Source organism: Molossus molossus, unplaced genomic scaffold (assembly GCF_014108415.1).
Source record: "Molossus molossus isolate mMolMol1 unplaced genomic scaffold, mMolMol1.p scaffold_m16_p_20, whole genome shotgun sequence".
Lineage (NCBI taxonomy): Eukaryota > Metazoa > Chordata > Mammalia > Chiroptera > Molossidae > Molossus > Molossus molossus.
The window spans coordinates 52247831-52272530 of NW_023425356.1; the positions used below are offsets into that span (position 1 = coordinate 52247831).

The 24700-nt window shown below is 54.8% G+C and overlaps 1 protein-coding gene across 7 annotated transcripts; it reads right to left on the bottom strand.

Moving 5' to 3' along the window:
• Positions 1-272: 272 nt before the first annotated feature.
• Positions 273-23856, bottom strand: MAEL (maelstrom spermatogenic transposon silencer). Of its 7 annotated transcripts, none has more exons than XM_036272620.1 (11): positions 23789-23856; positions 22461-22560; positions 21401-21556; positions 20278-20319; positions 16836-16960; positions 16055-16178; positions 15804-15942; positions 12764-12826; positions 11048-11180; positions 1384-1462; positions 273-866 (listed from the first exon to the last, which is right to left on the bottom strand). In XM_036272620.1, the coding sequence occupies exons 1-11, from the start codon at positions 23843-23845 to the stop codon at positions 670-672; spliced, it is 1215 nt and encodes a 404-aa protein (XP_036128513.1). In that variant the 5' UTR covers positions 23846-23856; the 3' UTR covers positions 273-669. The 7 variants fall into 7 exon arrangements, with proteins under 7 accessions (XP_036128513.1, XP_036128514.1, XP_036128516.1 ...); XM_036272623.1 differs by having other exon boundaries at positions 275-866; positions 16055-16109; XM_036272619.1 differs by having other exon boundaries at positions 275-866; positions 15804-15945.
• Positions 23857-24700: the final 844 nt, after the last annotated feature.

Below are 24700 nucleotides of genomic sequence, written 5' to 3' on the forward strand. Positions count from 1 at the left end.
CTCCTGTTCCAGGTGAACGAGAGCACGAGCCCGTCCGAGTCAGCTACGAAGGGCAAGCGCCCGGCTCGCCATGACACGGGCCTGGCGCATGGGAGGACCTGGGCTCAGGGGGACCCGGAACTCGGTCACTAACTAGCCGTGAGATTTTGGGGAAATTACATAACCCCATTTTTGGCTTCTCATCCTTCAAATAATTCCTTTTGCCAAAGTCAGCATATTTCAAAGACTTTTAAGTAACAAAACTTTATTTTTGTTAAAGGCCAATTCTCTTAGACATCTGCAATGAAAACAGCCAGCAGGTCTCGAGAGAAAGGTTCTGCATGTCATCATTGGAAGAAACACATCAACACTGTTTTAAAACCTTTCATAACAGATATTCGATACCTTTATTGTGGAGGAAAAGATTATCAAAATAGAACATTTGCAAAAGCACAACTCTGAAAATGCCAGTTTCGTCCTTAGAGACTCAACCCTTCAAAGGCATTGCCATTATCCAGTCAGGAAGCAGAACTAGCCCTTGAGAAAAAAGCAAAAAATGCCCAAATCTTCTCCAACCACAATTACTTTTAATCTATGAAACCGAGCTTCCTCACAAACTAGTTTCCAGAGCAGTGCTGGTCCCACTGATGAGTTGCCTGTTGACATGACTGCAGTCAGAAGGGAGGTCTGTTACTGCCCCAGGAACTGGGAAGTGCCATCATTGAGGCAGGGAGGAGCAGGGCGGGCACCCATCCTCTGGGGCCAGGGCAGGGGAGCGCCGGGCACGCTGCTGGCGGACGCCGACATGCTCTCCAGCAGGCGTGTGATCCCTCTGCCCCGGACACTGCTGCTGGGGCCCGGAGGCTTCACCCCAGGAGGGCAGTCCGCTAAGACATTGGAAGGCAAGAGGAGAAAACCCACTTTCTAGTTTGGTTGTCACGAGACCCCTCCACTGACTCGACCTCTACTGCAGGCCTCCCCTGGTCCTGATGACCTGGAGGTGACAGAGCACCGCGTGCAGGCAGAGGCTGAACAAGATGACTTCTGCTCGGCTCGGCCCTGGGAGCCTTACCACAGCTCCTCCCACAACCCCTGAACTTCACGTCCCCGAAGACGTCATCGTATCAAAACTACAAAACTATAGCTGCTACAAGTACAACAGGTTTTATTTTAAATGCTCTGAATAAATGTTTAGAATAAATTAGATTGCTTCAAAGTGATACAAAAATGTACCTATTGCAACCATTCAAGGTGCTAATGGCAGGTAACTCCCTCATGCACCCAGACAGGCCCTTGGGCCCTACAGCAGGTGCAGAGCAGCCCCTATGGACCACGCCCTGGGCTCCTGATCGGCCTGGGGCCCGACCATTTGACCTGCATGCTCAGCAGATATAAGATGCTTACCTGTGTGTGGGCTTGATCTTGGTTCTTGATTAGAAGAATAGTTGAAATGAGAGAATCCTGGACTCTCAAGCCTTAGCTTCTATGAAAAGAAGAAGAATACCAGGGGGAAATTCTTATTTCTCACAAATATTGGATCATCTACTACAATTTCAAATGACTCTTTAAAAACACACACATTTTCCCAACATCTGACCAACTTTTTAAGAGTGTCTGTGGAGGAGCAGAGGGGCGTCTGGGTGGAGAGTGTCTGTGGAGGAGCAGAGGGGCGTCTGGGTGGAGAGTGACTGTGGAGGAGCAGAGGGCGTCTGGGTGGAGAGTGTCTGTGGAGGAGCAGAGGGGCGTCTGGATGGAGAGTGTCTGTGGAGGAGCAGAGGGCGTCTGGATGGAGAGTGTCTGTGGAGGAGCAGAGGGCGTCTGGATGGAGAGTGTCTGTGGAGGAGCAGAGGGGCGTCTGGATGGAGAGTGTCTGGAGGAGCAGAGGGCGTCTGGATGGAGAGTGTCTGTGGAGGAGCAGAGGGGCGTCTGGATGGAGAGTGTCTGGAGGAGCAGAGGGGCGTCTGGATGGAGAGTGTCTGTGGAGGAGCAGAGAGCGTCTGGATGGAGAGTGTCTGTGGAGGAGCAGAGGGGCGTCTGGATGGAGAGTGTCTGTGGAGGAGCAGAGAGCGTCTGGATGGAGAGTGTCTGTGGAGGAGCAGAGGGGCGTCTGGATGGAGAGTGTCTGGAGGGAGCAGAGGGTGTCTGGATGGAGAGTGTCTGTGGAGGAGCAGAGGGGCGTCTGGGTGGAGAGTGTCTGTGGAGGAGCAGAGGGGCGTCTGGATGGAGAGTGTCTGTGGAGGAGCAGAGGGCGTCTGGATGGAGAGTGTCTGTGGAGGAGCAGAGGGGCGTCTGGATGGAGAGTGTCTGTGGAGGAGCAGAGGGGCGTCTGGATGGAGAGTGTCTGGAGGGAGCAGAGGGTGTCTGGATGGAGAGTGTCTGTGGAGGAGCAGAGGGGCGTCTGGGTGGAGAGTGTCTGTGGAGGAGCAGAGGGCGTCTGTGGAGGAGCAGAGGGCGTCTGGGTGGAGAGTGTCTGTGGAGGAGCAGAGGGGCGTCTGGGTGGAGAGTGTCTGTGGAGGGAGCAGAGGGGCGTCTGGATGGAGAGTGTCTGTGGAGGGAGCAGAGGGCGTCTGGGTGGAGAGTGTCTGTGGAGGAGCAGAGGGCGTCTGGATGGAGAGTGTCTGTGGAGGAGCAGAGGGCGTCTGGGTGGAGAGTGTCTGTGGAGGAGCAGAGGGGCGTCTGGATGGAGAGTGTCTGTGGAGGAGCAGAGGGCGTCTGGGTGGAGAGTGTCTGTGGAGGAGCAGAGGGGCGTCTGGATGGAGAGTGTCAGTGGAGGAGCAGAGGGCGTCTGGATGGAGAGTGTCTGTGGAGGAGCAGAGGGCGTCTGGATGGAGAGTGTCTGTGGAGGAGCAGAGGGCGTCTGGGTGGAGAGTGTCTGTGGAGGAGCAGAGGGCGTCTGGGTGGAGAGTGTCTTGTGAGGAGCAGAGGGGCGTCTGGATGGAGAGTGTCCTGTGGGGAGCAGAGGGGCGTCTGGATGAGAGTGTCTTGGAGGAGCAGAGGGCGTCTGGATGGAGAGTGTCTGTGGAGGAGCAGAGGGCGTCTGGATGGAGAGTGTCTGTGGAGGGAGCAGAGGGCGTCTGGGTGGAGAGTGTCTGTGGAGGAGCAGAGGGGCGTCTGGGTGGAGAGTGTCTGTGGAGGGAGCAGAGGGGGCGTCTGGATGGAGAGTGTCTGTGGAGGAGCAGAGGGGCGTCTGGGTGGAGAGTGTCTGTGGAGGAGCAGAGGGCGTCTGGGTGGAGTGTGTCTGTGGAGGAGCAGAGGGGCGTCTGGATGGAGAGTGTCTGTGGAGGAGCAGAGGGGCGTCTGGATGGAGAGTGTCTGTGGAGGAGCAGAGGGCGTCTGGGTGGAGAGTGTCTGTGGAGGAGCAGAGGGGCGTCTGGTGGAGAGTGTCTGTGGAGGAGCAGAGGGGCGTCTGGATGGAGAGTGTCTGTGGAGGAGCAGAGGGGCGTCTGGATGGAGAGTGTCTGTGGAGGAGCAGAGGGGCGTCTGGATGGAGAGTGTCTGTGGAGGAGCAGAGGGGCGTCGGGTGGAGAGTGTCTGGGAGGAGCAGAGGGGCGTCTGGGTGGAGAGTGTCTGTGGAGGAGCAGAGGGGCGTCTGGATGGAGAGTGTCAGTGGAGGAGCAGAGGGCGTCTGGATGGAGAGTGTCTGTGGAGGAGCAGAGGGCGTCTGGATGGAGAGTGTCTGTGGAGGGAGCAGAGGGCGTCTGGGTGGAGAGTGTCTGTGGAGGAGCAGAGGGGCGTCTGGGTGGAGAGTGTCTGTGGAGGGAGCAGAGGGGGCGTCTGGATGGAGAGTGTCTGTGGAGGAGCAGAGGGCGTCTGGGTGGAGAGTGTCTGTGGAGGAGCAGAGGGGCGTCTGGGTGGAGAGTGTCTGTGGAGGAGCAGAGGGCGTCTGGGTGGAGTGTCTGTGGAGGAGCAGAGGGGCGTCTGGATGGAGAGTGTCTGTGGAGGAGCAGAGGGGCGTCTGGATGGAGAGTGTCTGTGGAGGAGCAGAGGGGCGTCTGGGTAGAGAGTGTCTGTGGAGGAGCAGAGGGGCGTCTGGATGGAGAGTGTCTGTGGAGGAGCAGAGGGGCGTCTGGATGGAGAGTGTCTGTGGAGGGAGCAGAGGGCGTCTGGGTGGAGAGTGTCTGTGGAGGAGCAGAGGGGCGTCTGGGTGGAGAGTGTCTGTGGAGGAGCAGAGGGGCGTCTGGATGGAGAGTGTCTGTGGAGGAGCAGAGGGGCGTCTGGATGGAGAGTGTCTGTGGAGGAGCAGAGGGGCGTCTGGATGGAGAGTGTCTGTGGAGGAGCAGAGGGGCGTCTGGGTGGAGAGTGTCTGTGGAGGAGCAGAGGGGCGTCTGGATGGAGAGTGTCTGTGGAGGAGCAGAGGGGCGTCTGGATGGAGAGTGTCTGGAGGGAGCAGAGGGGCGTCTGGATGGAGAGTGTCTGTGAAGGGAGCAGAGGGCGTCTGGGTGGAGAGTGTCTGTGGAGGAGCAGAGGGGCGTCTGGGTGGAGAGTGTCTGTGGAGGAGCAGAGGGGCGTCTGGATGGAGAGTGTCTGTGGAGGAGCAGAGGGGCGTCTGGATGGAGAGTGTCTGTGGAGGGAGCAGAGGGGGCGTCTGGATGGAGAGTGTCTGTGGAGGGAGCAGAGGGGGCGTCTGGATGGAGAGTGTCTGTGGAGGAGCAGAGGGGCGTCTGGGTGGAGAGTGTCTGTGGAGGAGCAGAGGGGCTTCTGGTGAGAGAGTGTCTGTGGAGGGAGCAGAGGGGGCGTCTGGATGGAGAGTGTCTGTGGAGGAGCAGAGGGGCGTCTGGGTGGAGAATGTCTGTGGAGGAGCAGAGGGGCGTCTGGATGGAGAGTGTCTGTGGAGGAGCAGAGGGGCGTCTGGATGGAGAGTGTCTGTGGAGGGAGCAGAGGGGGCGTCTGGATGGAGAGTGTCTGTGGAGGAGCAGAGGGGCGTCTGGGTGGAGAATGTCTGTGGAGGAGCAGAGGGGCGTCTGGATGGAGAGTGTCTGTGGAGGAGCAGAGGGGCGTCTGGATGGAGAGTGTCTGTGGAGGAGCAGAGGGGCGTCTGGATGGAGAGTGTCTGTGGAGGAGCAGAGGGGCGTCTGGGATGGAGAGTGTCTGTGGAGGAGCAGAGGGGCGTCTGGATGGAGAGTGTCTGTGGAGGGAGCAGAGGGGGCGTCTGGATGGAGAGTGTCTGTGGAGGAGCAGAGAGGGCGTCTGGGTGGAGAGTGTCTGTGGAGGAGCAGAGGGGCGTCTGGGTGGAGAGTGTCTGTGGAGGAGCAGAGGGGCGTCTGGGTGGAGAGTGTCTGTGGAGGGAGCAGAGGGCGTCTGGGTGGAGAGTGTCTGTGGAGGAGCAGAGGGGCGTCTGGGTGGAGAGTGTCTGTGGAGGGAGCAGAGGGCGTCTGGATGGAGAGTGTCTGTGGAGGAGCAGAGGGGCGTCTGGGTGGAGAGTGTCTGTGGAGGGAGCAGAGGGGCGTCTGGATGGAGAGTGTCTGGAGGGAGCAGAGGGGCGTCTGGATGGAGAGTGTCTGTGGAGGAGCAGAGGGGCGTCTGGATGGAGAGTGTCTGTGGAGGAGCAGAGGGGCGTCTGGATGGAGAGTGTCTGTGGAGGAGCAGAGGGGCGTCTGGGTGGAGAGTGTCTGTGGAGGGAGCAGAGGGGCGTCTGGATGGAGAGTGTCTGTGGAGGAGCAGAGGGGCGTCTGGATGGAGAGTGTCTGGAGGAGCAGAGGGCGTCTGGGTGGAGAGTGTCTGTGGAGGAGCAGAGGGACGTCTGGGTGGAGAGTGTCTGTGGAGGGAGCAGAGGGGCGTCTGGATGGAGAGTGTCTGTGGAGGGAGCAGAGGGCGTCTGGATGGAGAGTGTCGGGAGGGAGCAGAGGGGCGTCTGGATGGAGAGTGTCTGGAGGGAGCAGAGGGGCGTCTGGATGGAGAGTGTCTGGAGGAGCAGAGGGCGTCTGGATGGAGAGTGTCTGTGGAGGGAGCAGAGGGCGTCTGGGTGGAGAGTGTCTGTGAAGGGAGCAGAGGGCGTCTGGGTGGAGAGTGTCTGTGGAGGGAGCAGAGGGCGTCTGGATGGAGAGTGTCTGTGGAGGGAGCAGAGGGGCGTCTGGGTGGAGAGTGTCTGTGGAGGAGCAGAGGGGCGTCTGGATGGAGAGTGTCTGTGGAGGGAGCAGAGGGGCGTCTGGATGGAGAGTGTCTGTGGAGGAGCAGAGGGGCGTCTGGATGGAGAGTGTCTGTGGAGGAGCAGAGGGGCGTCTGGATGGAGAGTGTCTGTGGAGGAGCAGAGGGGCGTCTGGATGGAGAGTGTCTGTGGAGGAGCAGAGGGGCGTCTGGGTGGAGAGTGTCTGTGGAGGGAGCAGAGGGGCGTCTGGGTGGAGAGTGTCTGTGGAGGAGCAGAGGGGCGTCTGGATGGAGAGTGTCTGTGGAGGAGCAGAGGGGCGTCTGGGTGGAGAGTGTCTGTGGAGGAGCAGAGGGGCGTCTGGATGGAGAGTGTCTGTGGAGGAGCAGAGGGGCGTCTGGGTGGAGAGTGTCTGTGGAGGAGCAGAGGGGCGTCTGGATGGAGAGTCTCTGTGGAGGGAGCAGAGGGGGCGTCTGGATGGAGAGTGTCTGTGGAGGGAGCAGAGGGGGTCTGGATGGAGAGTGTCTGTGGAGGAAGCAGAGGGGCGTACTGGATGGAGAGTGTCTGTGGAGGAGCAGAGGGGCGTCTGGATGGAGAGTGTCTGTGGAGGAGCAGAGGGGCGTCTGGGTGGAGAGTGTCTGTGGAGGGAGCAGAGGGGCGTCTGGGGTGGAGAGTGTCTGTGGAGGAGCAGAGGGGCGTCTGATGGAGAGTGTCTGTGGAGGAGCAGAGGGGCGTCTGGGTGGAGAGTGTCTGTGGAGGAGCAGAGGGGCGTCTGGATGGAGAGTGTCTGTGGAGAGGAGCAGAGGGCGTTTGGGTGGAGAGTGTCTGTGCGACGGAGCAGAGGGCGTCTGGGTGGAGAGTGTCTGTGGAGGAGCAGTGCGGCGTTCTGGGTGGAGAGTGTTCTGTGGAGGAGCAGTGGGCGTTCTGGGTGGAGAGTGTCTGTGAGGAGCAGAGGGGCGTCTCGGGTGGAGCGTGTCTGTGGAGGCGCTAGAGGGCGTCTGGGGTGGAGATAGTTGTCTGGAGGGAGCAGAGGGGCCGGTCTGGATGGAGATGTGTCTGTGGAGGAGCAGAGGGCGTTTCTGGGTGGAGTGTGTCTGTGGAGGAGCAGGAGGGCGTCTGGATGGAGAGTGTCTGTGGAGGAGGCAGCAGGGGCGTCTGGCGTGGAGTGTGTCTTGTGGAGGAGCAGAGGGCCGTTTGGATGGAGAGTGTCTGTGGCGGAGCAGAGGGTCCGTCTGGAATGGAGAGTGTCTGTGGAGGAGCAGAGGGGCGTCTGGATGGAGAGTGTCTGTGGAGGAGCAGAGGGGCGTCTGGATGGAGAGTGTCTGTGGAGGAGCAGAGGGGCGTCTGGATGGAGAGTGTCTGGAGGGAGCAGAGGGGCGTCTGGATGGAGAGTGTCTGGAGGGAGCAGAGGGGCGTCTGGATGGAGAGTGTCTGGAGGGAGCAGAGGGGCGTCTGGATGGAGAGTGTCTGTGGAGGGAGCAGAGGGGCGTCTGGATGGAGAGTGTCTGTGGAGGAGCAGAGGGCGTCTGGATGGAGAGTGTCTGTGGAGGAGCAGAGGGCGTCTGGGTGGAGAGTGTCTGTGGAGGGAGCAGAGGGGCGTCTGGATGGAGAGTGTCTGGAGGGAGCAGAGGGGCGTCTGGATGGAGAGTGTCTGTGGAGGAGCAGAGGGGCGTCTGGATGGAGAGTGTCTGGAGGGAGCAGAGGGGCATCTGGATGGAGAGTGTCTGAGGAGGAGCAGAGGGGCGTCTGGATGGAGAGTGTCTGTGGAGGAGCAGAGGGGCGTCTGGGTGGAGAGTGTCTGTGGAGGGAGCAGAGGGCGTCTGGGTGGAGAGTGTCTGTGGAGGGAGCAGAGGGGCGTCTGGATGGAGAGTGTCTGTGGAGGAGCAGAGGGCGTCTGGGTGGAGAGTGTCTGTGGAGGAGCAGAGGGCGTCTGGGTGGAGAGTGTGTGTGGAGGAGCAGAGGGCGTCTGGATGGAGAGTGTCTGTGGAGGAGCAGAGGGCGTCTGGGTGGAGAGTGTCTGTGGAGGAGCAGAGGGCGTCTGGGTGGAGAGTGTCTGTGGAGGAGCAGAGGGCGTCTGGATGGAGAGTGTCTGTGGAGGAGCAGAGGGCGTCTGGATGGAGAGTGTCTGTGGAGGAGCAGAGGGCGTCTGGGTGGAGATTGTCTGTGGAGGAGCAGAGGGCGTCTGGATGGAGAGTGTCTGTGGAGGAGCAGAGGGGCGTCTGGGTGGAGAGTGTCTGTGGAGGAGCAGAGGGCGTCTGGATGGAGAATGTCTGTGGAGGAGCAGAGGGCGTCTGGATGGAGAGTGTCTGTGGAGGGAGCAGAGGGCGTCTGGGTGGAGTGTGTCTGTGGAGGAGCAGAGGGGCGTCTGGGTGGAGAGTGTCTGTGGAGGAGCAGAGGGCGTCTGGGTGGAGAGTGTCTGTGGAGGAGCAGAGGGCGTCTGGGTGGAGTGTGTCTGTGGAGGGAGCAGAGGGTGTCTGGATGGAGAGTGTCTGTGGAGGAGCAGAGGGCGTCTGGATGGAGAGTGTCTGTGGAGGAGCAGAGGGGCGTCTGGGTGGAGAGTGTCTGTGGAGGAGCAGAGGGGCGTCTGGATGGAGAGTGTCTGGAGGAGCAGAGGGCGTCTGGATGGAGAGTGTCTGTGGAGGAGCAGAGGGCGTCTGGATGGAGAGTGTCTGTGGAGGAGCAGAGGGCGTCTGGATGGAGAGTGTCTGTGGAGGAGCAGAGGGCGTCTGGATGGAGAGTGTCTGTGGAGGAGCAGAGGGCGTCTGGATGGAGAGTGTCTGTGGAGGAGCAGAGGGGCGTCTGGGTGGAGAGTGTCTGTGGAGGAGCAGAGGGCGTCTGGATGGAGAGTGTCTGGAGGAGCAGAGGGGCGTCTGGGTGGAGAGTGTCTGTGGAGGAGCAGAGGGGCGTCTGGATGGAGAGTGTCTGTGGAGGAGCAGAGGGCGTCTGGGTGGAGTGTGTCTGTGGAGGGAGCAGAGGGCGTTGGGTGGAGAGTGTCTGTGGAGGAGCAGAGGGCGTCTGGATGGAGAGTGTCTGTGGAGGGAGCAGAGGGCGTCTGGATGGAGAGTGTCTGTGGAGGAGCAGAGGGCGTCTGGATGGAGAGTGTCTGTGGAGGAGCAGAGGGGCATCTGGATGGAGAGTGTCTGTGGAGGAGCAGAGGGGCGTCTGGATGGAGTGTGTCTGGAGGAGCAGAGGGGCGTCTGGGTGGAGAGTGTCTGTGGAGGAGCAGAGGGGCGTCTGGATGGAGAGTGTCTGTGGAGGAGCAGAGGGCGTCTGGGTGGAGTGTGTCTGTGGAGGAGCAGAGGGCGTCTGGGTGGAGAGTGTCTGTGGAGGAGCAGAGGGCGTCTGGATGGAGAGTGTCTGTGGAGGGAGCAGAGGGCGTCTGGATGGAGAGTGTCTGTGGAGGAGCAGAGGGCGTCTGGATGGAGAGTGTCTGTGGAGGAGCAGAGGGCGTCTGGATGGAGAGTGTCTGTGGAGGAGCAGAGGGCGTCTGGGTGGAGTGTGTCTGTGGAGGGAGCAGAGGGCGTCTGGATGGAGAGTGTCTGTGGAGGAGCAGAGGGCGTCTGGATGGAGAGTGTCTGTGGAGGAGCAGAGGGCGTCTGGATGGAGAATGTCTGTGGAGGAGCAGAGGGCGTCTGGGTGGAGAGTGTCTGTGGAGGGAGCAGAGGGGGCGTCTGGATGGAGAGTGTCTGTGGAGGGAGCAGAGGGCGTCTGGGTGGAGAGTGTCTGTGGAGGAGCAGAGGGCGTCTGGATGGAGAGTGTCTGTGGAGGGAGCAGAGGGCGTCTGGGTGGAGAGTGTCTGTGGAGGAGCAGAGGGCGTCTGGATGGAGAGTGTCTGTGGAGGTAGCAGAGGGCGTCTGGGTGGAGAGTGTCTGTGGAGGAGCAGAGGGCCGTCTGGGTGGAGAGTGTCTGTGGAGGAGCAGAGGGGCGTCTGGGTGGAGAGTGTCTGTGGAGGAGCAGAGGGGCGTCTGGATGGAGAGTGTCTGTGGAGGAGCAGAGGGGCGTCTGGATGGAGAGGGTCTGTGGAGGAGCAGAGGGCGTCTGGGTGGAGAGTGTCTGTGGAGGAGCAGAGGGGCGTCTGGATGGAGAGGGTCTGTGGAGGAGCAGAGGGGTGTCTGGATGGAGAGGGTCTGTGGAGGAGCAGAGGGGCGTCTGGGTGGAGAGTGTCTGTGGAGGAGCAGAGGGCGTCTGTGGAGGAGCAGAGGGCGTCTGGGTGGAGAGTGTCTGTGGAGGAGCAGAGGGGCGTCTGGATGGAGAGTGTCTGGAGGGAGCAGAGGGGCTCTGGAGGGGACTGTGCCCGAATGGAGCAGAGCTGGGGTGAATCCCAGGCATCCAGCCCACCCTCCTCGGGACTGTGCTCCTCCTGCCTGGGGCTACCCGTGGGCTTGGAGGAAGGCAGGTGGCGGGGATTAGAGAGCTTTCAATCAAACTCTGAATCCAGTGTTGTACATCCTTGAAGTAGGTATTTTAAATAATTATCCACATTCAGATATATATGTTTTGGAAAACCTTTTCAATGTTCTGCAGAAAGACTAATTGCCAATTTCAATTTCTTAACACTGGGCAAGAGGAGGAACTGCAGCAGGAAGGGAAGGGTCCTTGCAGGAGCCACCTGGACCGAGGACTGGGTGACACTCCATGAAGACTAAGACCTTGGATGGGAAAGAGAGAACCCAAGGCCTGATCCCAGCTGCTGCTGACCAGGACCACACTAAGTAAGACATAAGAAAAAACAGCCTCCCTGGCCGGTGTGACTCCATTTGGCTGGCGTCATCCCGTGCACCGAGGGGTTCGATTCCTAGTCAGGGCACATGCCCTGGGTGTGGGTTTGATCCCCACTGGAGGGTGTGCAGGAGGCGGCCCATCGACGCTTCCCTCTCACAGAGATGTTTCTCTCCCTCTCTCCCTTCCTCTCTATCTAAAAATTAATTCCTAAAAATCTTTTAGAAAAGAAAAAAAGACACAGTAGCTCCCAAAGTCAGCCCCTACCTGGTACCGCCCTGCATCCAAGACCACCATTTTGGGTGTCACCCTGTTGCTGGCCTCATAATCCCGCAAGGGCACGTGGGCCTCCGTGAGCTGGATCCCGAAGAGCGTGGCCAGAGAGTTACTGATGCAGTACCTGCGGGGGGGGGGGATGTTACTGATGCAGCACCTGCGGGGGGGGGGGGATGTTACTGATGCAGTACCTGCGGGGGGGGGGATGTTACTGATGCAGTACCTGCGGGGGGGGGATGTTACTGATGCAGTACCTGCGGGGGGGGGGATGTTACTGATGCAGTACCTGCGGGGGGGGGGATGTTACTGATGCAGCACCTGCGGGGGGGGGGATGTTACTGATGCAGTACCTGCGGGGGGGGATGTTACTGATGCAGTACCTGCGGGGGGGTATGTTACTGATGCAGTACCTGCGGGGGGGAGGTGTAATGATGCAGTACCTGCGGGGGGGTGTTACTGATGCAGTACCTGCGGGGGGGGGTGTTACTGATGCAGTACCTGCGGGGGGGTGTTACTGATGCAGTACCTGTGGGGGGGGTTACTGATGCAGTACCTGTGGGGGGGGTTACTGATGCAGTACTTGTGGGGGGGTTACTGGTGCAGTACCTGTGGGGGGGGTTTACTGGTGCAGTACCTGTGGGGGGGGTTACTGGTGCAGTACCTGTGGGGGGGTTACTGGTGCAGTACCTACGGAGGGGTTACTGGTGCAGTACCTACGGGGGGGGTTACTGATGCAGTACCTGTGGGGGGGGGTTACTGGTGTAGTACCCGCGGAGGGAGAAGCTCATCACCAGACCCCCGCCCATTCTACAAGCAGCCCGCCTTCAACACTTCTAATGCAAACAGCGGTCAGAGACGCTGTTCTAATTGGGACAAAGAAAATCAGAGATTCTGAGAAGGAACGGGAATGGTAGCGATACACATAGAACTGGTCACTACTGAAATATTAAGTGTTTTACCGGGTAAAATTTCAGGTTCATTGTAAGGAAATGGGAATGAGGATCAAAACTACTAGAACTTGCGAACATGTAACAGGGAGAGGGCGGCACCAGAAATAAGCTACAATTTAAAAGCAATCTGCCCTGGGCCTGGCCAGTTTGGCTCAGCAGTTAGCGTTGGCCCGTAGACCAGAGTCACCAGTTCAATTCCGGTCAAGGGCACGTACCTCGGTTGTGGTTTGTCCCGGGCCCTGGTCCGAGTTGTGCGGGAGGCACCCAGTCAATGTGGCTCTATCACTCCCCACCCCCCACCTTCCACTCTATCTAAAAAAATGTCAATGGAAAAAGACCCTCAGGTGAGGATGAACAATAAATGGTAAGTGAGCAAAGACACCCCCTGCTCAGATCCAGCGATCCCAGAGTGGACGGGACCCCCGAGCACCCCGACCCCAGGTGCTTCCAGGCAGAAGGCAAGGGTGTTTCCAGAACCTTCCCGAGGAAGCGCTGCACTCCAGCCAGCAGGGCCCTCTCCCAGGGGAGCCTCGGGGGCAGGTCCCAGCGAGTGCTGGTGCCACCCAGGAAGTCACTGTGCAGACTCGAGCGACCTGGGCGTGTGGTGAGAGAGACGCGGGACACCCTCCTTGCAGCGAGAGGCGAGTGTGGACAAGGAGGCCAGCGGTGACCCCCAATCGCAAAGCAACAGCAAGCAAAACCGCGCAGACGTTGATGACGAATACCCACTATAAAGAGACTTCTTTCTCCGACTTACGCAATTTTCTTGCAAACAGCTAGCGCACAGAAGAGGATGTCGTGTTCTTCATGCCACTTGCACCTGCGTGGAAAGGACTGTGACTCCTGGTCTGTGAAAGTGCACCGCTTCCGGCCACACCCAGACTTCTCATTCACCTGGAGGAAGCCGCTTGAGAAAAGCTGACAGTATTGCTTAAAGATCAAGGCTTCTAATTTAACACAAAAAATAGATTTTTAAAATCAGATCATGTGCCCAGCTGGTGTAGCTCAGTGGCTGAGCACTGACCCTGCACCAAGAGGTCGTCTGCTCGATCCTGGTCAGGGCACATGCCCAGGTTGTGGGCCCGATCCCCAGTGGGGGGCATGCAGGGGGTGGCTGATCGCTGTTCCCTCTCATTGATGTTTCTATCTCTCTCTCCCCCTTCCTCTAAAATCAGTAAAGAAAAAAAACCCAGATCATTTTATGTTACCTCCTCTGATGCAAATACACGATGCTATGAAGCCACTCGAGACCCAACAGGCCAATTGCACTTGAAATGAATGAGTGTTGCAGAAACACCAGCGAGCATACACTCGCCCAGCACACACTCACTGGGTGCAGACAGGGTTATGCGTCCTCACCAGCGGTTCTCAACCTGTGGGTCGCGACCCCTTTGCAGATTCAATGACCCTTTCACAGGGGTCGCCTAAGACATAACAGGAGCAAAATTATAGTTAAGTAGCAGCAACGAAAATAATTTTATTGTTGGGGGTCACAACATGAGGAACTGCATTAAAGGGTCGCGGCATTAGGAAGGTTGAGAACCATTGCCTGAGTCACTCCTACTCTGCAGACTTTCAGATCGACCTAGAAACCCAGGCGCAACGTGTCACCTCCTAGGGAAGCACAGATGACCACACTGACCCGCTGGAGGCCGAAAGCCCGCAAGGCAGCTCTCTACCAGCAGCATGGACCTGCCCACAAGAGCCGCCAGCCTCAGTACACGACCTGTGTGAGAGAAATTCTAAAACAGACTTGAAAGCTCCCAAAATAGATTTGAACACAATTCCATAAAGAGACATCTTGTTCTCTGAATAGGATATTCAGCTTTATAAAGGTTTCCGTTCTCCGCGGTCATCTGCACATTCCATGCATCCAAGGGCTTTCTATGGAACCAGACTGAAGTGACCCTTCTGAACACGCTTTGTGTCTGAGCCGTGTCACAGGCCGCACTGCCACAGGATAACAGCGAGGATGGGAGGAAACAGAAATGGAATGAAACTAGCCAATGGACTTAACTGTATTACAAGTGTGCAATGTAACCACTCTGAAGGGAAAGACAAGACCCAGGTAACCTTTGAATGAACTGTTTTACTATTTACTCTGACTGAAAAACAACTGGACACTAATCCTGAGCTAGTTAACGTGTCTGCTCCTAACTGAAACGTCGTCTCTGGATCCCAGGGCTGAACAGACACCTGCAGACCCCAGCGCCAGGCTGCTCGCTCAGAGGAGGGAGATGCAGAACCAGAGAGTGGAAACCAGAGGCCCCTGTGGTGGGGGCTGGAACTGCAGGTTTGGTACAAACAGAGAAGGGGGAGGGGGGAGAAGGGGGAAGGGGGGATGGAGAGATGGCCGAGCTACATAGAAACGCGCGCAGAGGGCGTGTGCACGCATGTGTTCGCGCTCTCTCCACTGAGGGCACCAGAATCAGTGCCGCTCGGGCAGCAGTGAGCACCCCTGGCGCCCGGAGCTCGTCGGCCCTGCCCTCACCTGCAGACTGGGCTCCTGGAGAAGCGCCCACCCACGCTGCGGCAGGCGCGCAGGGGAGCCAGGCCCACGCGGCCAGAGCAGAGCAGCACAGGGGGCGCAGTGGCCGAAGCACACAGACACCCCTGCCCTGAAGCCAACAGGAACACCGTAGCCCGTGAGCACAAAAGGCAGCAGGGAGTCCCCGCTCCCAAGATAAACAAGCATGTGGGCGAAGGACACTCTTCCCTACGGCACCTGGAACAACAGGATTAGAAAGTCCATTTCACAAACGCGGTAGTAAGATTCGGGCAGAAAGCACCAATGGATGCTAGAATCAGCAGATCCGCGTTTCAGGAACAGATTCTCAAGTATCCCCTACAAAACATCACAAGATGAAAACATCAACCTTCCAGTGGAGAAACCTGGCAGGCAGTCTTAGTAGGTGACCAAAGGTGTCATCACTGGACGCTCGCCTCCAGGGTGACGTGATGGAAGAGGTTCCACTGGGCACTCCCCACAGATCATAGCCTGTCTGATCGCCAGGAGACAGGCACACTCAGCCACGCAACGTGACCTCCCCTACGACTGGCCATGAAAGTCAGAGTGAGGGACCCTTCCGGTGACAGGAGCCTGAAGAGACCCAATAACTATATGCAACGTGTGATCCTGGGTTAAACCCTAGGCTACACGGTTTTGTTTTGGGGGTGTGTTTGGCTGTAAGAGACACACTGAAACACGGCCTTTGGTTAGACAGCAGTACCCATGGCTGTGCCGGTCCGATCGTCACCCTGCGGCACGTTGTAGAAATGTTCTTGTTCTCAGGAAAACACTTCCCACTTAGAGGCAAAAGGGCATCATGACTGCAACTTGCTCTCCAGTGGACAGAGAGAGAGTCACGCAGACAGACAGCGTTAGACAAGAGCGAGTGACGCGGAGAAAACCCCACGCGGTCTCTGCACCATCCCTGCAGCTGTTCTCTAAGCCTGAAGGTACCGCAAGGTGAAAATACTTCCGCTACCTCACTCCACTTCTGCATTTCCTGTATGTGAGCGCGAGAACCCTACACAATGAGACATCTAAATAAACATAAACTCGTCAGTACAGCAATTCTAAGTGATCGAGTGCTCTCAATTGAACGGCCGTGTTGCTCTTAGTAACAGACGAAGGAACAATGCATATCAGTCAGTGGAGTCTCATATTCAAGCAAATACAAGGACTTCAGAGTTTAACAGGGAAACACGGCCTGTACAGGCAACACGAATCCTGCCCTGTTTCCTGGGCTCAGCAGAGAGGGCAAATCACTCTGTCCCCCAGTCACTGTAAATACCTCGTGTTGCTAGAATAATCCCACATGGCCACGTCTAGGAGGCTCCGGACCCAGGTCTTGGAGGGCTCCTTGAGAAACTTTTGCTGGTAGATCCCCACAACAAGATCCTCAACAGCGAGAAGTTCTAGATTCTGCTGGATTTCTTTCATTGGTAAACAGAAAAACAGACACAACAGTGCACTGTTACCTAGAGTGTATACGTCGAGATGGAGACAAGCAGACATGCAGCCCTGAGCAGGGCTCGAACTCACCGGACGTTCTCTCCATGCGTTTCAGACACCAGCTCACTCTGGCTCTGTCGTCAGACTGCGGGACAGAACACACTGACTGTACTCCTCCTGCCCGGTCACCTTCAGTTAACGCCGTCCTCTCAGACTGCGGGCGGGGCGGGCAGGAGAGGACGTGCCGACTAGATGAGGAGGACAAAAACAGCCACACACACCAGAAAAGACAGCAGTATTCATAACCAGCTGCATTCACAGAACATGTTCACACACTTTGTGAAAAGCAAGCGAGTCTTAGGGTAGACAAATGAAGAACCCAATATTCAGAGAAAGATACTCTAGTCATGGTTATGCTGATAAACATAAACATAAAATGAAGTTGAAACCCACTCCTTCAATTCCTAGCCTAGAAGAATTTAAACCAAAAAAACAAACAAACAAAAGAACAAATAAACTAAAGACTAAAAGGAGAGTCGAGGGGTCACTGCAGAACAGCTCTGAGAAATGGTGACTTTGTTCGAAGGTGGGGCTGCAGGCCAGGGCATCCCCTTCGGGTATAAGGACCTCAAAGGGGCTGCAGGAGGAACTAAAAACATGAGCTCTACCAAAGCAGAAACACATTCAGCTTTTGCAGTCCTTGAAGTCTCTCCAATATGGAAGCAATTTAATTGCACCCAATTCCACTGAAGAGAACTCACAGTGAGCGTGCCCGATTCACACACACAGGACAGACACACGTTCTTCCTTTGGGTACCTCCATGACTTTCGATACCTAAATAGGTGCCTAAAGAGACTGTGTCGACATTACCTTGCAGTAGATGGGTGGCCACTTCCCTGGGTTTGGATGAATGAACCTGTAAAGGTTTTGCAGCACAGTTGCTTGGTCACACCCAGACTCAAAGTTTGAAATAGGAATCTTGTGACTAGAATCACCTGAAGGAAACAAAGAGAAGGCAGGAGTTCTGACTTGTCCAAGGTGAGTGTTACCAAGCAGGTATGGCAGCAGGAGTGCAGGAGTGGGCAATGGGTACTCGAGACTTCAGCACTGGTACCAAGCCCGGTTATGGTCAGGTCCCTGACCTGTTTCGCCCAGAACCTCATCGGTAGGCAATCCACACGTGAGCAGACAGCGAGAACACGGTGCAGAGTGCCCCATCCAGTCTGCGGTTTCAGCCACCTGCTTCCACTGGTCCGGAAATAATCGAAAATTGCCCCAATAAACAATTCTTAGGTTTTAAATTGAGCGCCATTCAGAGCAGCGTGAAGAGATCTCACGCTGTCCCACTCTGCCCGCCCAGGGCGTGAGACGGCGTGTCCGGTCTCCACACTGTAGACACTAACTGCCCATGACAGCAGCCGAAGTTCCCAGATGACTGTCAGCGCCTGTGCTTGTGACCCAGCCACCTCACCTTCCTTAGTGACAGCCCCAAGCCGCGGAGCAGCGATGCTACGATCCAGATATGCCAAGGAGAACCTAGAAAACGTTTCCTTCGTGTGAAAAGAAAAGGTGCAAGTCCCCGACTTAAGAAAAAAAACTGTAGGCTGAGGTTGCCAAGATCCTAAGAATGAATCTTCCATCCCTGAAACTGTCAAGAAGGAAAAACTTGTGAAGGCCAGTACAGCAAGACATGCTGAAAGAGACCACATTTTCACGACTTTTATTATAGTAGATTGTTAATTGTTGTTTTATTAGTAGTTACTATTGTTAATCTCTTAGAATGCCTAACTGATATACTTTATCACAGCTGTCTGTGTAGGGAAAAAACTATATATACATACACATACATACACACGCGCGCGCGCGCACACACACGGTTTAGTACTCTGCAGTTTCAGGATCCACCAGGAGACCTGGAATGCATCCCCTGCGGATAAGGGAGGACGGATGAATTAAGTTCCCAGTTGCAGGACAGTGGGGTCAGCACTGACACCCAGGTCTGGGAAGTGACCGAGCCTAGAGTGATTCCACCACTTCCACATTGCCTTTCACGAATCTGTTAGTAAGGCCGCAGAATGTAACTGCTTTTCAAGGTTGTAAGATGAAGATTTCTACTTCTAGCAAAAATGGACCAAGCAGCTCAGACCAACCTTCCACAAAAATGTAGAACGCGTGAGGCTATCAGGAGGACACAGCAACAAAGAATCATCAAGATGGAAGTGAACATAAACCCAGAGCCGAGCCGAGCTTTGGGGCAGCTTCCCGGGAGCCCGGTGCCAGGTCCAGAGAGGAAGGTGACCGGTGTGAGGTGCTTTTCCAGCTTTGGGGGCCTGGTGTGCTGGCGAGGCCCCCTGAGTGCAGGAAAAGCAAACAGATATCCTCTGAAGAAAGGAATGATTATTACCCTCAAATTACTTTAACATCATTTCTTCAACACTGTAAGAATAACAAAGCACAGAAAGAAATGAGAATCAGAACCAAAACAAAGATGGTAGAAACAGATCCAAAAATATCCCAGATACCGACGTGATAGGACACAGATTTTAAACACGTTCATATCTGAAGAGATCAAATTGCAAATGTCAGCATAAAACTGGAAACTAAAAAGAACGCAGAAAGAGTTCAGCCCCTGGTAACAGGTGAGGGAAGCTGAACCAATGAAACACCTGCTGAGAGCCCTGAAGAGACACAGACGCAGAGACACAGACGCAGTGAGGACGCACGGCCCGAACCTGGGGAAGGAAGAGGCCCTGGGGCTGGGCCTGGGAACGGGGGCATCTGCTGATTTTGGAAGAGGGGATTCAGAGGCCAAGAAATAGCAGTTTTCAAAAGACCCAGAGCTAGTAAGAATTAAAAATCATACTCCAGCCTGTACTACTGTGTGTCTAAAATATTTGTAATGAAAACATCCGGTTGTCTTCTGGCTTCCACTGTTTATGCTGTGAAGTCAATCATAGATTCTACTGATCTCTGACGGCAATCTGTCCGCCTTTCCCCTTTTAGTAAAGGTCAACCAGAAACAGACCGACTCACGTCAGGTCTGAACCTGGTTTTAATCCTGCAGCTGGATTAAGGTGGTCGGAGAGGCCAGTGACTCAGCTTTGTACTGGGGCAGTGTCTTCTTTGGGGAAGAACAACAAGTTTTCATACGTAATGTCTGTCACTCAGTTAAAAATAACACATTCCTTAGGATGACAAAATAATTGACAACAAGATTAGGTTAATTAATCTGTCTTTAACATGAATGCACAGAGATCATGAAGACAGTCTTTACTTTATGCTAAAGTTTTATTTTTACAACCAAGTCCCTGCTCCATCTGGAACTGACTTACATATGGTGTGAGGTAGAGATTCGGTTTATTTCTCCCTCCATGTGGATAATCAGCTGTCGCCACCTCACTTACTGAGTAATCAATTTATTCTCCAATATGCAGTACCAACTCTATCACATACATGAGTTTTTTGGCATCTCATTATGCTCTATTGGTCTGGGTTTTTTTTGTTGTTGTTCATATTATATTATTTATGAAAAAGACTCAAAGGACATAACCAAAGATAAATCTAAAATATTCTCTTCATTCATAAAGAATTGCTTATAAGTATTACAAAATAGCTGATTATGGAGATTTGAAAAACTTATTTCTAATTCAAACACGTCTATAGCTCATTTGTCTACGTTTATGTAAAAATACTTAATCAGACAGTGATACTTTTGAAAATAAATTTAAAAATAACCCTATTATCCTGATTTTCATTCTAATCAAACAGGAAACTGGTTAAAATCTAGTGCCTAGAAAAGAGCAGAGGTACACAATCATGTGCTTCAGTTGCCAATTACTTAAAGACCCGATTGCCTCATCTAAATATTAATTCAGAGCTCCTTGGTCTTTTTAACACTGTCTTTCTGGCGTTTTTCAAGCATCATCTTTTTTTTTCTTGATTCTGAAAAGACATTCCTGTAAACTCCCCTCAATCTAGATAATCTGATACCTGTTAAAAGACTTATCCACATACCTCGCTAGTAAAAGACTTACCCACGAAGCTGACCAGTAAAAGTAACTGACCAAGGCCAAAAGATAGATGCAGAAAATAAACCCCCCATCCTCACAAGGAAAAGGGATGCTGTCCTACAAGTCCACATAATTTTAAAGCTTTTAAGGATCATGTACACCATTTACCACTTCTGTGAAGACTCCAACAATTACCTAGGGCTACTGTTCACTGACGTTCTGTGTCTGGTTAAAGCAGGGAATCGTGATCAGACACACACATTCTCCAAGGCCTACCATCGACGCCATTCCTTTACACTTACTTGCAGCCTGACAATGAAACCGGAATCCTCGTGGGATTTCACCTGTAACACAAAACACATTGCTGAGCAGCAGAAACCCGGCAGCTCTGTTACCCCACAGCAATACCACCCCACAGGGTGAAAATGCGAGACAATAAACCTCTCTCATAGTGGTTTTTAAACTAAGGTCTGATGACTATCAAAGACTTTGATGTACTGTCTAAACCACCTTAAAAAGCAAGGTCTCCCTTGCAGAGAAAGAAATTCTAGGCGAAGCACACTTGTGCTGAGGGGCGGGAGCTCGAGGTCCAGGAATGGGCCTCAGGGGTCAGAGGTCCTTGGCGGAGCAAGGTAGATGGCACAGGTATCCCTCAGAGGAAAAGTCTCGAAATTCTGGCTAATGCTTCACAGCCACATAAACACTGCTCTTCCCAGTGTGCACAGGACTGGTTTTCCTGGCGTCCGGAGACTAGGAAACCTGCTGGGCATCTTAGTGGACTTCAAAGCAACAGACAAAACTAGGGCAGAAGTGCTGCCCCAGATCCCTTCTCCGTCGCTCTCCTCCATCCGTGCTGCTCCTACTTAGTCTTAAAGGTACAGTGCTCCTTTCGCCACTGTCCATCCTCCTGGGAACCGAGCAAACCCCTTGTGCTGGTAATGAATGGCTCGGACCAGCTGGAGTAGCGGAAGGACGTCCACCAGCCTCACAGCAGCTCCACTGGGCAGCATCCCAGCTTTACAGATGACCAGCAGGTTCGGGAGGGTTAAGGACTTTGCTGAAGTTACAAAGCAGCGGCAGCTAGAAACCAGCGATGGCTGCCGTGAAGGGTGGGGCAACGGGACCCTGGAGAGGAGCCACAGCATGAAGAGCTCTTAGATCATCCACTGTGGACAGCAGCAGGGAGCCAAGGGCGGCTCCGTGCTCCCGGGCACTCCACCCACCCAGTGCTTCCCCCAGGTTAGAAGCCTAAACCTCAAACCCTGTGTCAACACCTAACTCTTATCAGTCTTTCAACCAAGTATCATGAAGTCTTGTTACATTTCTAAGAATCTGCTGGGCATCAGCTTGTAAGAACACAAACAGTGCATCAGACACGGTCAAGAGGACGCGTGGTCCTCGGCCGAGGCCGGCCGCGGCGCTCACCGGGACTGATGAACCTGTGGAAGTCCGCCAGGATGCCGTCCCGGAGCGAGTACTTCACGCAGCCGATCTCACAGGGCAGGAAGCGCTGCTCACAGTGCGGAGGCAGCTCGCCATGGCTGAAAATGTTCAGAAAGTAAAAAATGCCTCCAAGGAGAGCTAAAAAAAAAAAAATCGTAAGACAACAGAAACAGATGAGTGTCTCAAACTGACCCACCTACAAAGCTTCTAGAGCCATTTTCCTTTTGTTCCTATATTCCTAAATAAGCTGAAAAAGAACTAATCAGCTGTATGGAATAAACGAATCAAAGCTTTCAGATTACACTTAGCAAGGGTGAAAGTAATAACCACTCTTCGCATGAAGCAACAGAGTTATTCAGACTTGCAGCCCACTCTATATAATTTAGTTAAACATAAACCTTGAATCTCAGGAACAACCATAGTCAATAGGACTATTTGGGAAATAAGTCAGGTAGAACAGGTGTAGGAAATCTGTGATGTAAACTATGGACAATCTAACTCACCCTTTCCTGTTTAGTAATGTACACAAGACCACCTATAAATTATCTTAAGAAAAATTATGTGAAGATGTTTATGATCAGGACTGGCCACATCTAAGACTGTTAAAAGTTCATTCATCTTCAACAAAGTCAGACCACAATTGATAAAAAACGGCCAGAGGGGAACGCAAGGACTCTTCCTGAGCAGCTACATTCTCTTCTCCGCTGGATCGGTAATTCACCTTCACCTTTGTAACTTACATGTGCCTAAGTCTCAATGTATTTCACTGTCTAGCTATAAACACACAAATGCATAAAGTATGTTTAATAACACATGAAGTACGTTTTTAATTTCTGTAATAGAAAGAAAACTCTCCAGTGTGACTTCAACAAATGCAAATTACCTGCTCTCACGACTTCAGTGCCATCATTTTTGAACATCTGTAACCAATTACTTTGAAATGCACGTTCAAAATGAACAGAACACATATTTACTGATCAGGATATCACAGTGTCTTGAGCACTCAAACTCATCTAAACAAAACACGTTAGGATTACTCTACCTTGATCATTTTTTAGAGACAAGCTTGACATATCCGGGGGTGAGACGTTCTGCTTCGGCACGAGCATGCCTGGCCTCCTCATTGGGGTGCAAGCAGGTTTCTAAAGAGGAAGAGAATGATCGACCACATGCTTACCCTCTTGCTGGGCACTTTATGCCACATACTTAAATTTAGCCAAATAGCTGCAACACGGTCCACACGACTTCAGTAACCTCTCCAAGCCAAGGAACCTGGTGAGTGAAAACGCCCACTTTTGTCAATGACACCAACAGGACGGCAGACAACGGCCAAATCTGTAAGTATCCTGACGCACAGGCGAGTGGTAAATAACAAATTCCACCACTGCTGCACGTCACCACACTAATCCTACGGAATCACGTGACATGTGCCAGGTCCCGTGGCCGAAAGAACATTCTTCGAGAAGCACTCTGCCACTGTTTGCCTTTCCCTTCAATTAAAAACCCGATCGTGCGGACTCCAAGCGTCAACGAGGTATCCAGACACACGCAGTTATTTTCTGAAGGGGAACGTCTCATAACACGTTGTACAGTAAGGAGACGGAAAAAAATACCAAGGCTCGAAAGGAGAAGTACAAATTAAACTAATGAGAGTGTCTACCCTAACATGTGTCCTCAAAATGAAATCCTCTCAGACCTAAAGCAAGCGAAGCTCTCTGGGATTTCAACCCAAGGCTGCAGTCGAAAGGATGGGCGGAATCCCACCAGCTAAGAACGGGGCGGACACAGGAAGGGCGAAACGCAACCACACTGCACTTTCTTGATGCGACTCCAAAAAAACCCCAATCTTATGTAGTATTTTTACCTTCTACCTACACAGAAATTTACCCAAACACACCGTCTTCAACTCTTACCCGTAAGGTGTGCAAACACTCACCCACATCTTGCCAGTCTCGTTGTCAATGTTTTAACCTACGGCAGCTGGCCCGATTCCGGGTGTCATTTACAAAGAAAGACTGGCCCAAACTTAATTTAAACATACCAAAAAAAATGGTTTTTCAATCACGAAAGACTTGAAAGGGACCCTGAGAGGTCCTCTGGTCCAGGCCCTAAATTAGCCACAGGCTTCCACGGACGATCGGGGTCCCTAGTGGGATTTCCCCGGCCTTCACGGCCAAACGATACCAACGTGCGCCCTAGCAGAGGGGCCTGTGGGGCTAACAACAGGCCTGCTGACACCGGGAAGGAAAATGAAGGCTTTGCACTGTCTAACCCATCGCCCGGCGTAGCCCAACATGCCCCAGGCGCCCATCCAGCACCTTGACCGCCCCAGGCTCGGGCAGGCAGCTGCTCGTCTCCCGCGACCTTTACCTGCTTCTCCAAAGGCCCAGAGTCCTTTCCCTGGGCGGCCCTCCACGCTCGAGCCATGTCTGCGTATTTGTCCTTTTCGTCCTGGCCCAGGAGCTGGGGGACGGGGCGGGAGAGACACGAAGAGGAGCCGCAGTGAGGCCCGGGCGCCCCGGCCCCGCAGGCGGATGCCCGGCGGTCGCGGGGCTGCGGTCCAGGCGTCCGTTTGTCCCCGGCCGGCCGGGCGGGCGCCAGGGCTCCCCGCCCCCCACCCCGCAGGGGCCACGGGGTCGCGGCGCTCCTCGAGGCCCAACTGCCCTGCCCGCTGACCCCTGCGCCTCACCGCCCAATCAGCAGAGCAGTAGGGGATGGCATCCGCCACGCGAGCCACGGGCAGGCCCCGCCGCCGCAGCTCGGGGATCTTCTCCTGCACGAAGAAGTAGTAGGCGTTCCGGCTGGCCTTGCGGTTCGGCATGGCGAACGCGGCCCGGCCTCGGTGGACCTGAGACAGCAGCCGCCGCCAGCGCTTCGACGGGCCGGAGACAGCACCAGCTGCCGGCGCCCTCGCCGGGCTCCCGCCCTTAGTAACCGCGGAGCCGCCGCGCGTGCCGCTCCGCAGCTCTCGGCCAATCAGGGCGCAGCGCGCAGCCGCATTGGCGGCGCTGGTTGAAAAACGAGGCTGAGACGTCAGATCCCTCCGCGTGCGGCGGTGGGGGCGGAGCGTGGTCGTGAGTGTGGGGCATTCTGATTGGCTGGGAGGAGTCCTGGGCGGGGTGTGGTCACGTGGAAGGCCTGGAGCAACTTCTGGGCATTATTGCGTAATATGGAACCAAGAGGGGAGAAGAGCATGCTGGGAGTGCTTCAGTCCTTACACGTTTTGCAGCTGTGGGGGCTCACTGTGCCGAGCCCTGCGAATGTGTGGGGCGGAGGGAGGAA